Source organism: Megalops cyprinoides, chromosome 16 (genome assembly GCF_013368585.1).
Source record: "Megalops cyprinoides isolate fMegCyp1 chromosome 16, fMegCyp1.pri, whole genome shotgun sequence".
NCBI lineage: Eukaryota > Metazoa > Chordata > Actinopteri > Elopiformes > Megalopidae > Megalops > Megalops cyprinoides.
Genome location: NC_050598.1, coordinates 5483951 through 5496578, shown reverse-complemented (window position 1 = coordinate 5496578; position 12628 = coordinate 5483951). Strand labels below are relative to the sequence as shown.

At 42.2% G+C, this 12628-nt stretch overlaps 2 protein-coding genes across 4 annotated transcripts; one reads left to right on the top strand and one right to left on the bottom strand.

Moving 5' to 3' along the window:
- Positions 1-3660: 3660 nt before the first annotated feature.
- On the bottom strand, positions 3661-8625 carry LOC118791051. Of its 3 annotated transcripts, none has more exons than XM_036548281.1 (7): positions 8565-8625; positions 7335-7470; positions 7117-7227; positions 6388-6441; positions 5438-5596; positions 4381-4503; positions 3661-4049 (listed from the first exon to the last, which is right to left on the bottom strand). In XM_036548281.1, the coding sequence occupies exons 2-7, from the start codon at positions 7464-7466 to the stop codon at positions 4011-4013; spliced, it is 618 nt and encodes a 205-aa protein (XP_036404174.1). In that variant the 5' UTR covers positions 7467-7470; positions 8565-8625; the 3' UTR covers positions 3661-4010. The 3 variants fall into 3 exon arrangements, with proteins under 3 accessions (XP_036404174.1, XP_036404173.1, XP_036404172.1); XM_036548280.1 differs by lacking the exon at positions 8565-8625 and adding an exon at positions 8027-8282; XM_036548279.1 differs by lacking the exon at positions 8565-8625 and adding an exon at positions 7694-7877.
- A 32-nt stretch (positions 8626-8657) lies between these two features.
- LOC118791154 (zona pellucida sperm-binding protein 3-like) lies at positions 8658-12141 on the top strand. Its single transcript, XM_036548433.1, has 10 exons — positions 8658-8684; positions 9845-10048; positions 10127-10245; positions 10342-10445; positions 10520-10697; positions 10800-10917; positions 11040-11125; positions 11636-11760; positions 11845-11961; positions 12086-12141. Exons 1-10 carry the CDS (start codon positions 8658-8660, stop codon positions 12139-12141), a joined length of 1134 nt encoding a protein of 377 aa, XP_036404326.1.
- Positions 12142-12628: the final 487 nt, after the last annotated feature.

Below are 12628 nucleotides of genomic sequence, written 5' to 3'. Positions count from 1 at the left end.
GCCTTGGGTTTGGCCTCCAGGTACTTCTGTTGAGGATTCTGTTGAAAAGTGTCGGGGGCTGGCGGACTTCCCTCGTTTCCAGTACGAAGGATGGGAGGTTGCTCGTATAAGGGGATTGCTTCCATTTCTTTCTGAAAGAACAGACCTGCAGTCAATTCCAATGAGACTGCGTTATCACGACACAACCAAAAGCGATCCTGGGCAACTTCTGCGACGTTAGTGAAGCAAGTCGTTTGGACAGCGCTTAAAATGTTAACGTTATTTTTAAAATGCATGCTGAACTTGCGACTGTTAACTTGTTAGGCGTATTTGTAAACAAAATAACTTGGGTATTCTCGATGGAAAAACACCTGAAACGTTCCCAGGGCGTTCACCGTATATCTATAACACATAAACACATTACCCCTTACAAAGCAAACATGCAGCATAAAATCATGTACGCAAATAAAATTTTCGTCACAGTAAGCGTGAAATGGTTACCCCCAGACGAGAACGCTCCGTTGTCCTCAGTTTATGGACTTTATTTGCGATGAGATTCTTCCAGCCAGTCCACTGCCTAACAATAAGGAATGTAACTCTCGGGGCTGACAAAACTATGGGTACACACTGTACCCGATGGACCACATGCACGCACAAAGTCTTTACTACACACCCATAAGGTCACGCTGCATTATTGTGTAACTGTTCTCATTAATCCTATTTCCCGGGTATGTGACTTTTGAGTCTTTAGAGTCTTCTTTCAGTTTTTAAAGCTTGTATTTCCTACTGGCAAGTAACTTATTTTAACCAGGAGCGCGTGAACTTCCCCGCCCCTTCCTCGTTGCAGCCGCTTTGGTCCCGGTGGTTTTCGCCAGGAAACAGCAGAGTTGGGACAAGACAGGCCGTCTTACAGTAGTAAGTAGTAAGTAGTTTACAATGTTCCACTTTGCAACGGAATTGTTCCTACAAACTTAAAGTAAGTCAAATATGCAAGTGCCCACAGCTATACCCTAATGGGGGAAGCTGCCATCAGTGTGGCTCTGTTTACTGCAAGGATACAAACCATGCATTAATGTTGCAAAAAAGGAAAACATGCTGACGCACTACGTCAGACCTAACGTGGTGGATTTACTGCGTTGCGCATCCATGTAAAAATCGGCAAATATGATGAGCAGAATTCATAAAAAAAACTGGAATAATCTCGGCATGTGAGTGTGGTCTGCATGATTTTGAGAATGTATCACCTGTAATAACATATTACATAGCGTAATCTACAGTTCCTTGCAAGCAGTGAGCAGCTTCAGTTTTAGAAAACTAACCTGAAAATATCCCCGGACTCATTGCGTACATCAAATCAAATAACTTTATCAGTTGATATAATGATATCATTTCATCACACTGAGAAAAAAAGAGTGGAAGGGAAGCAATATTCAAATTTCACAGAAGTTTCACGTTCCCATCAAACAAGGTTAACGTCCAGGTACCTGACTAATAGCGAGCGAACCTGTGAGTCTTGAACCATTCGTTCCCTCCCCAACAGATGGCAGTGAAAGCGTAGTGCATGTTATGTATCGGGCACGTAACGGACGAGCGGGACTTGCTTGCTCTGGTCCAGCTAATCCAGCCACCAGATCAGTGTGGGAGAATGCGCTTCTACCCAGCAGTACAGCTCCATATAATTGTTTCAAGAGTGGATGTCGGAGCACACTGCAAGCACACTTGTAGCAGCTGCCAGATTTAGCAGCGGTGACAACACGACCTGAAGCATTACTTGCAGGACATCGAGGATTATCTTGTTATCAGTTTCACGCTCAACCACAAACCATTAGTGTTACCCATATTGTGACAGCTTTAGTTGGCATTGAGTGTGATAAAGATAGTGTAGGTTCTCCTACTGCGGTCTCTGGAGGGCACCACAAAGTTCTTATATGTTGAGACGAAGGGTGGAAATAAAGTTCTGGTAATGCTAACTATGATGTCAGCCATATATTATTACATATGTCACGGTATGAGGTGGTAGACTCTTAACTACTTTATATGCTGATAGTTTGACTGCCAAGATAGCCAACTTTGTGTAAGTGTAGGCTGTCTAAAGTCATTCAAGTAACATACCTTTTCTACAAGGAGATTTTAAAAAAACCTTTGTATCAAAGTACTTGGGACTTCATGAAAAGCAAGGCAAGTCATTTCCATGACAGCCATACTGAATCAGCATTTTCAGTGTCTAACTTGATATTTTGCTTGCTAGCTAGATATGTGCTGTTGTATCTACTATTTGTTTGTTTTACATTCCAAGTCTAACTTTATGGCTAAACAGCCCCATGGGTATTTCTCCAACGTCTGTGAACAATGTTGAGGAGTATTCTTATGTGAACCAGTGGTAAATTAATATTGCAAACGATTTGTATTACTCCGTTTCGTTTTCGCCATCAGAATTACTCCACAAACAGGCATGTCTCTTCACTCTGCAAATGACTCCATAACCTTATGAGCCAATCATCATCTACGTATTTCACAACTCACAACCTTGAGCCACTGCCAGGCCATGCAGCTGTGCAGCCTGCACAGAGAGATCTATCTGCCCTGCTTTTAAACTCTGTAACACATTCGAGCGAGCAAAACATTTGCAGAGAGTGGCGAGGCGTATTACAGGAGTACATGATTATGTTATGATTATATATCATAATACATTACATTACTTATTGTCAATCACTAGAGGCTCTTAAAAGAGCAACTGACACAGCAGCTTCATAATACATGAACTATAGAACAGCTAGGTTCGATTTGCCTTTGTAACATTGACTAGATTAAGCAAAACATGACCCATGCAAACAATTGTATTGGAAAGAGGATGTGATTTATTTTGTACAAATAATGCAAAAAAGAGGTTACAATTACATACTGTGGAGAGAATAATAAATTCAAATATTTCATAATCACAATAATCATAGAAACACATTAAATCATGCATTGATAGTGTTATTAAAGTACAATTACCTTTACTTTTAATGGAGATGCATTAAAGTAGCACTTCACCAAAAAACAAATGTATTACTAAGTTGTTGCTTACTTTATACAATCTAGCAGGTATTTAAATGAAATGCATAAATGCATCTCTGGGCTCGAAAGCTCTCCCTTTAATTCCTCAGTTTTTACTGAGTGTAATGCCTTTCCCCTTCTCCTCCATCAGTTAAAGCTGAATGGGTAACTGATCTCAACATGAGCCCTCAAAGCATGTTTAGGGGATTCTTTTGGAATAAGGAAGCTGTTTATGTTTTTCACATCATGTTAAGATGTGAGAAGAAACGGATGGCGACCTGCCTCAAGTCCCCAGCATGCACAGCAAGATCCAGAGAAAGAGAGAGAGGTGCTGAAATGCATTCTGGGGGTTGTAATGAGGCTCACATGGCTGTGAAGCTGATTACCAAACCATAAAATAATTTCAGGTTAGCTTGCTTTAGTTTATAAAAAAAAAATCATAAGTGCCTGTCCTTTTAGAGTTTGCTCCCCATTTCCAGTTCAAGTACCAATGCACTTAGAGTGTGAAAGGTGTCAATCTCTCTCCCAGATTCCAGATATAATTAGATGAAAGCAACTTCACACTGACATTAGAAAGCATTTTTTCAAACATACAGTTATTCGCGAAATAGCTTTCTGTGCATTTGTGGTATGGCGGAGATCAGACACCGGGAACATTCATGACCAAACACAACACTGTGATGGCATTACTCTGGACATGTAAAATCATCTTTTTTGTTAATGTCTAAAATGTTATTACTGTATTTTTATTAAATTACCAATGTCTTAGTTATGCTTTTAAACATAGTTTTACTTTTACTCATGCTATATTTGTTGCTGTTAATATTTTAATTGTTTTATTACACAAGCACCATAATACACTGCCGTTATTTTAGCGATACAGCCATTGTAATGTTAAGATTTTCTGAATGGCTTCTACCCCTCAGTACAATGCTCTCCTGTTGTTACTCCTTGAGCGCATGCGAAATGTCTTCCACTCCCTGCTGTGTCCTTTACTGTTGGGCTGGGGGAGTATTTATGGTGATCACTGTCTAAAACAGAAAAGGAAAAAACAGATCATCAGATCTGAAGAGAGTGATGAGCATCTTTTACTCACTTCCATGTAGATGGATGGTGTTGCTTTCTGACGGAGGGAATTCACTGGACTGCATCTCTCTGTTACTACTGTAAGTCTCAGTTGATAGTAAAAAGTTCAAGTTCAATTCCAAGTGTTCAAGTTCAAGTGCGAGTTCGAGTGTTCCTTTGCACTCAACACACTGTCAGTGAAACACAACATATGACCCCACGCTGTGCCTATTACTCTTCTCCGTCACTCAAAGTGTCTTTCTCCCTCTCTCGCTACCTTTCTCCCTCCCTCCTCACCATTTTGGACATGGGGGTGCAGCAGTTGATGACCTTGCAGCAGTAGGCTGCCAGGGTGGCGCAGATGGCGGCCAGGGCTGTGTGGATGAGCAAGCCCTCTGCGAGGTAGAGCTCCAATGCTGTCTGCTCAAGAGGAGAGGGAAGAGAGGAGTGAGAGGGGCGGAGCCAAGGCAGGACCACCATATCAGGGCATGTTGTCAGAGCACTTAATTCGCTATCCCGCCGTGTGTAGAAATTCAAATACGAGACATTTCAGGATACTTAAATGAATCTAAAGAAAAAGAAACACATGACTGAAAAAATGCAATACAGTGAGAAACAGAGGGGAACCATAAACACAGACCTAAACATCCAATTCAGTACCACACAATAGTGTATAACAAAGGCTCTGAGAATGAGATGAGATCAGATCATAGGGGCTCCGCAGCTGGTAGTCAAGAAAAGGGCAGGTGTATTGAGTTATTAAAAGTGTGTGTAGCAGCTGGTATAAATGACCACTGCTATACCCACTTTTAAGGACTGGAGATAACCTGCTCTTTTAAATATCAGCTACCAACTATCAAACTATTGTTTGTCCAGTAACACATAAATTCCTTCCTGTTGATTGTGATTAGTCTCTAATGAGGATTTTAATTTTAACACATGCTATATTCTACTCATGAATTTCATTTAAAAATAATTTTGCTTTCTATTTATAACAGCATATTTGTTATTGTAGTTCATGACCCATGCTACTGCTAAATCTACATCTGACATCTGATAATGCAGGTAATAAAAGAAAGAAAGAAGTGCGATCACCGTATTTCAACACACACTGCTTACTCAGTCTCACAGCTGATTAAGACCAGCAGGGTTTGCCACTCTACAGCACATATCTTCAGATAAGAAGGCTTCAAAGAAGGCCTCATAGCCTTGGCCCCTGTCACTGGGGACTGAACTATTTCCCATGATGACACAGTCTCCTTCCCCAAAGGACTTACACACCAAACAACACAGCAGAAAAAAAAAAGGTCAAACTAATATGCCCGGTGCATTAAAACAGTTTGTCTGGACTCACCGAAAGTGTGTGGCAGACGTTATGCTGTTCTGTACCATTCGTTTTCATCAACCAACAGCCTATGCTGCCGTAGTTATACCCCACCTGAAAGAAGCTAATAAAGATGCTGACCACAGACACGGCGCACGCCAGCACCTGCATGCCAAGGCAGGCCCTCAGCTGTGGGAAGCACAGAAGCATCAACACAGCATTAATATCCGTTTATTTATTTGGGGGACACAGTTATGCAGTGCACTGTTTCACCCAACACAGTACAACCCATACAGTCATTTCACTCTTAGTCGACTGCAGATGTTCCACTCTGCGTATTATGTGTGCTGGTGGGAGGTGTTCATTGTTTCCACATGTTGATGGCGGGGGTTGGGGTAAGTACACTACATCTAACACTTATCTGGGATTCAAACAGACACACAGCTGGTGAAGAAGGTAATAAATTAGGCTACACTTTCACTACCACTGTTTTTAGTGATTTTTTAATGAATTACCTGCCTGTGGCCAAGTAACAGCACATGGCAAAGTTAATGCTTGTTATTCTACTGTGCATCAAGTATGTTTCTACATGTATGTTCCTTGGAAGTAAATTAGGTTCTGTATGGTATATTTAGCTAAACAAACTGTTAGGTTTCCAGCCACTGGTCTTAATTTTGACATTATTTGATGTTAGCTGTTGTTTGTCAACTCACTTAAAAGGACAGAGAAAAACCATCAAAATGGTATTTTGGGGATTTCTGGAGTTTGAGGTGAACCATCCCCCTTCGGCCTCTAATGGTGAGCTCGGTGCAGGTGAATTTTTCTGAAATGCATCACCAAACCTACCCCATAAAGCCCCACCACTTCCCACCCCCTGCAAAAAAACCTAACTCCACTCCCTAAATTCATCCCTAAACCTAACCCTAATGCCCCCAAACACATCCCCATTCCCACCTCTCAGTGGAAAAAGAATGTCTTACAGTAGGCAGGTGTAGATTCTGGGCTGCTACTGCCACACTCCCAGCAATGATGACCTGCAATGAATGACAGAGAGTTAATACTTCTGCTGATATAAACTGATATATGTATGAATGTAATGTAAACTTTTCCTTTTACAGTTTGCTGATAGCACAGACTGATAAATGTGTGGGAAACACTGAGAAAATAGTTTGAAAAAATCTTTTTCTTGTGCGTGTCCATCTCATCATTCAGCTTGGTTTCATGAATGACATATTATCATGGCTAAAATTATTATAAGGTATTAAAAATATTCAGTATTATGAGGAGTTAAAACCAACTAACAAAAAGGAAGAAACTATGTGAATTGTATATTAAATTTTCCATTCATAGGTTGCGTTTAGCTTCATTAAAGACTAACTTTTGTATCAACACACGTGATACTGATTCTACAAGGTTTTAATGAGTGTCACAATAGCAAGGCTAGCATAATCCTTGTATCAATCCAGATGTGGAAGACCACTGAGAGCTGACACACCCCTCTCAAAAAACCCTGAAGAACAGATTTTAAGTGGGGTCTGAAGACCTTTTTCTGCTGATGCTAATTAGTTAGCTACCACATTTTTACCGCATGGTGAAATTTCTGGATGAAGGAGATTTCCGAGGAAGGTGCACTCTGCATTCCAGACTTACACATAACACTGCCCAAACAGAGATGACAACGAAGGCAATATGCAGCAATGGATACTCACCAGTAATGACCCAGCAAGGTGTATCACATCGAGGGTGACATCTTCAAAGCCATTGGAAAGGGTAGACAAGGACATGCTAATCTTAAATACACCGAGAGTGATCTGTGTCACCTAATGGGAGAGAGGGATCACTGTCAAACTCACGAGATTCGCTGGTGTTCAACCAACTAGCATCTACACCAACGTGTTTTCATACTTTCTCATATATTAAGACTCACTCCGAGGGCCTTGGGTTCAGCCTCAAGATACTTCCGTACATGTTGAGGATTCTTCTGAAAACTAACGGCGACAAGCGGTCCCTCCGCGTTTTCAGGGTTGGGCGATTGGTCGTTTAAGGCAACTGCTTCCATGTCTCTGAAACAACAGGCCAACAGTTTGGGTCGGGATTCGAGTTTAAAGGGCAAGCGCTTAAACACACAAATACAGAGCCTCAGCCAAATAAATCAATAAACATTTTTTAGCTTCACTGACGCGGGAGCGCTGTAAACTGTTTTTCTTCGCAACGTAACTGACTTTATGATCTCAAGTCTGACATTGCCACGAAATTGACATGAATAATTACGAAGCGTATAACCACCTAATCCCTTTCAAAGGCTTTAAGTTCAGAACATTCAAAAACATGGAACAAAAACGTCTCGATTTTTTATTTGCAAACGTCCTCTACTTGATCATCTCAATTAAAAATGAGTATCAAAATAAAAATCAATATCCGCAGGAACGCATCCATGCAGCCATGGAAGACCTTACAAATTGTTGATGACAAACTCCTCCCTGGTATTTCAACACATATCTACGCAGATCTTTCGTAATAATTACTTCCTATAAATCAGGGAGCACGAAAATCGCACAAATCAGATCGTTTTTATGTCGAATTTATCTGAAAACTGTACTTTTCATATGAAACATTTACCTCGTATTAGTGACGCCCCGTTGTTTTCCGCGTCTGGGCTGTATGTGAGCTGTGCCTCTTTCAACCAATCCTGAGCTTTATAATAGGAATTTGACTCTCTGGACACACACACTACCCCCAAAGTTTTGTTTCCTACCCACCCCCACTCTCTTTTTGCAGAGCGAACTTTCCAACTGATCTTTCGGGGACTGTTACTGTTTCTCTTGTCCCTGAACGCAAATTTTATCTCGACCGTTAAGTTCCACGGGCTAGCATTTAAACGAGAAGAGCTTGACCCTCTACGCCCCTTCCCCCTGTTGCAGATGTGCTCCCGTCCCGACAGTTTACAACAGGAAATGGCAATGTTGGAATTGGCATGATAGACCACACTGCTTCCATTAATGAAATCTCTCCTAGGCCTAGGCCTAGTTATTTTTTAAAATATGCCAGTATCAATACGCTGTTAACATCGTCCAAAGCACAGGCAATATTCGTCCCACGTAAATAAAAGAGACATTCGTGTGGTAGTAGATTACATGTAGAATACATGTCTCCTTACCGCAGTCTCAGATACAGTTTGCTAAGGAATGCTGCCTCCACAAATTGTCTGTGTTCTCTTTTCTGGGACATGGGATTATGTGGCGATCAATACATGGAGAGCATTAGTGACGACAAACCGGTAACGACCGTCTCACAGATTTAATAGTCTGCCAATCATCATCTGCCAATGAGATGTATCAGTGCAACTGCAAAATAGTACATGTCATTTGTTCAAAATCCTGGTGCTTTTTCTTTAGAAGTTTTTACATGGGATTACTTACAGAGCACCTGATAAACCTCTTTGTATATTTCTATCAAGCCTCTTGATAAGCGCCTACGTTTTTGTAAATATGACTCACACACCTAGCCTTAAAACACTGGAAGTGGACAGGGGAGCAAATGCTGTAAACGCAGAAGGTTAGTGAACGGGTGCACTTTACCTACCCTTTTATTTCCATCTAAAATGGACAATACAGTATGCAAAATATAGATTTTACTGATAGCAGAAACTCGTAAGTTCTGATCAAATAAAAAACACATTCTTAATGGCGATTAAAAAAAAATAGAAATTATGATTATCTTAAAATGATTCACTTAAAATCGGTCTCAAAATTAAACAATACAGGTAGAGTTTAATCGCACCAACGTATATATATTACAACGAGGAATGCAGTGAGACGAACCTTATTATGTGTTTATTTTAATCTGAGGGTGGATATAAGACAACAGTCTAATTCAAAAGCATCTGCGACACAGGCCTAGACGACAAATAAAACAGCACAAAAATGGTAGCACGACACTCTATGGGGGGATGAACAATCAATTTGTTACGTAGCACTGGAGTGAGAGCGTAGCCACATACATGATATTAAGATATCTGTAATATCATGTACTATAGCTTCGTTGTTAAGGCAGTCAGTATGAGACTGGTAATGTCTGACTTGTGATAACAGGTTGTACACAGTGTGAATTCTAAAATACCACGAATGCAGACAGAAGCACCAGTTCTAGATTAAAACGGAACACATGCATACGTGAAAATGTTCTACAATCAACACGAAAACCTGAAATCAATCACCTTAATGCGTAAAGCTGATATAAACCAGTTCGTATGACACAGCGCATGTTTACTTTGCAACTGTCTTCCCGAAAAAGGGGTGGAAGACGGGGAAAATGACTTCCACTTGGAGCAACGCTTCTTTTTTAACAAAGCTTTTGCTACTCGCGCATGTTCTGAGATCCGTGCCTGGGCAACAACCAGCGGAAGTGTCAATTAAGCACCATTCTGTCCCCCCGCAGCAGATTGCGTCGGTGCTACGAGCTGTGAAAGCGCAGTGCATGGAGGGCTCCGTCCGGGTAACGGTAGAGCGGGACTTGCTGGGGCTGGGCCAATTCATCCGCCCGTCAGATATCAGCCTGGGAGGATGTCCCTTTGACCAACAAGACGATTCATCATTCTTGTTTCTAGAGACTGCTCTGCATGAATGTCGGAGAACGCTGCAGGTATGCCCGTAACAGCCGCAAAGCTTGGCAACACTGCGCACTGGACCTCAAGTGTGACCCTGCTTTTCTGTGTATCAGGTTCATGATGATTATCTTGTCTTCAGTTACACCCTTGAGTACACACCATCCGCCATTGATGGTACCGCTATTGTGAGAGCTAATGCAGTTGAAATTGGCATTCAATGTCACTACCTGAGGTAGGTGTAGCATGGCTGTTACTATTGTGGTCTTGTTAAAATTAGTTTAAATGTAATGGATAGGGGTTTTGAAATGCATTCCTGCCTGTTTCTGAGGAATCACAATGGGAGCAGTGACTCCCTGAAGCCAACCCAGATCCCCCTCAGTGCCACCGTGCCATCCAAGGGGTTCCTGGATTTCTCCCTGAAGCTCATGACTGGTAGGTAAAGTTGACTATTAACCCCACTGCTTTGTATGGCCACCTGCCTAGACAGTCTATGAAATTCATTGCAGATCACTGGAATTCTGAGAGGCCCTCCAATGTCTACTTCCTGGGAGATATCATTCACATTGAAGCCTCTGTCGCCCTGCCCAGCAACATCCCCCTGCGTCTCTTTGTGGACAGCTGTGTGGCCACCTTGGAGCCTGATGCTACCGCAGTGCTTAGATATGCCTTTGTTGAGAATTATGGGTGAGTGTTCTTGCCACCCTGGAAGCAGTCTCCAGGTTGTAGCTTAACAGGTAATTAAACTTGCACCCTGGAATCTGCTCATGAGGTTTCTCCTCTTCTCAGGTGTCTGATTGATGCTAGGCTAACAAGCTCCAAATCACACTTCATCCCAAGAACCCAGGACCACAAGCTGCTCTTGCAGCTGGAAGCCTTCAGGTTCCACCAAGAGGTTAAGAGCTCAGTATGTATCTCCCTCTGACCATTTTGGACTTTTTGTGAGCTAGAGGCTATTTGAACATCAATGTTTAGAAGTGGTGAATTTGTGAAACAAATTTTAAAATGAAAATAAATCCTTTTTTGTAGATCTACATTAACTGTCACCTGAGACTAACTGCTGCTTCCAAGGATACGGACTCTGTCCACAAGACATGTTACACTGAAGGTAGCAGGTTAGTTTAATGGGAAAGTGGGAGGTTGGATTCAGGAATTTAGTCTGCCAGCAGGCATGCAAAAGCTGATCTCCTGCCTGATGAAGCTAGGTGAGACCATGCACAGATGGGAGAGCTGAGGGAAAACTAGGTTGCCACTGGAAGGGCTGGTGTGTAGCCAGCAGGGGGCAATCTTTCATCTCAACCAAGTAGAAGAGGAATGCATGTAATGGGGTGATGGCAGACAGTCTTTCAGATGAGGCATTAAACTAAGATTCTGACCTACTGGGGTCATTAAGATTTGCATGGCACTTGTTGCATGCCCCCCCCCCCCCCCCAGCCAGCTTGACAGATTGCCAAAGTAGTTCTCAGTTTGAGATCCCTCCCCTCTCCAGCTGATTCAAAATGAGCATCTTCTAGATGGGTACTACACACTGGTAGTGGTGGAATCACCTTCCATGCACTGTAAAACAACTTGATCTGTTAAAGCTGTGAAACACATGCAACCCAATATTGCTGTTCATTATCGAGATGGAGGTCTGTGGATGGGGACGACGAGGTGTGTGACTGTTGTGACTCCAACTGTGATGCTCCCGATTCCCAGTCAAGGCGCCGGATTGGCAGAAAGTCCAGCGACCTAAACTCGGAGAAAGAGGGTAAGGCAATAGGCTCCTTGACCTGGTTTTGCTGTGGTTCTGGTGTCTTGTGACTCAACCCCATCATGTGACCCTGTGATGCAGCTCTGGAACTGGAGGGTGACGCTTCAGTTGTGGTCTTCATTCAGCCGAGGGAGAGCCTCGTAGCAGAGGCGGAGGCCAAAAAAGTGGTCCACGAGCCAAACCATTCCCGCCGGACAGGTAACTAAAGGGCTTGCCTGATGCCATGTTGGTCTCATCTTTTAATGCAAGGACCACTCCCTTCTCATACATGTCCTCTTCTCCCCTAAAGTTGTAGGTGTGGTGTGCGTTGTGACACTTCTAGGCCTGGCCTGCATTGCTGCCGTCATCTACAGAAGACGACGTAGATTCCTTTACTGAATGGGTCTAATAAAACATGCACTAATGAAACATTGGTGCCTCTTCCTTGAACACTATTTCTAGTGTTGCTGGGTTAAGACACTAGGATGTGAAATTTACTAGAAAAGTGGTAATACTATTTTCCTTTTTTTTTTTTTTTTGCTCAAAATGAAGGTTGAGTGTAAACCAAGTCTTGTCTTAATGCTGTTAGACTTGAAGCTTCACTTACCTGTGCTCAGTCACTTTAAATGTAGCATTTCAAATTACTTCAACCCTATTACTGTCAGTTTCACTATCCCCTAGGTGAGGGAGTGTAACTGGTGGATATGAGTGCATTTTTTGCATCTAGTCCAAAGCTTGTGCTAAAATTATAACTTGAGGATGCAGGAGTAAACACCTCTATACATGTTTCAACACCCAATCAATGTACCTTTCAAAGGAAGGAGTTGAATAGATAACTGCCCTTTTAAATTCCAACACCCAGGATGGCCTGGATTTCTGGGAACAG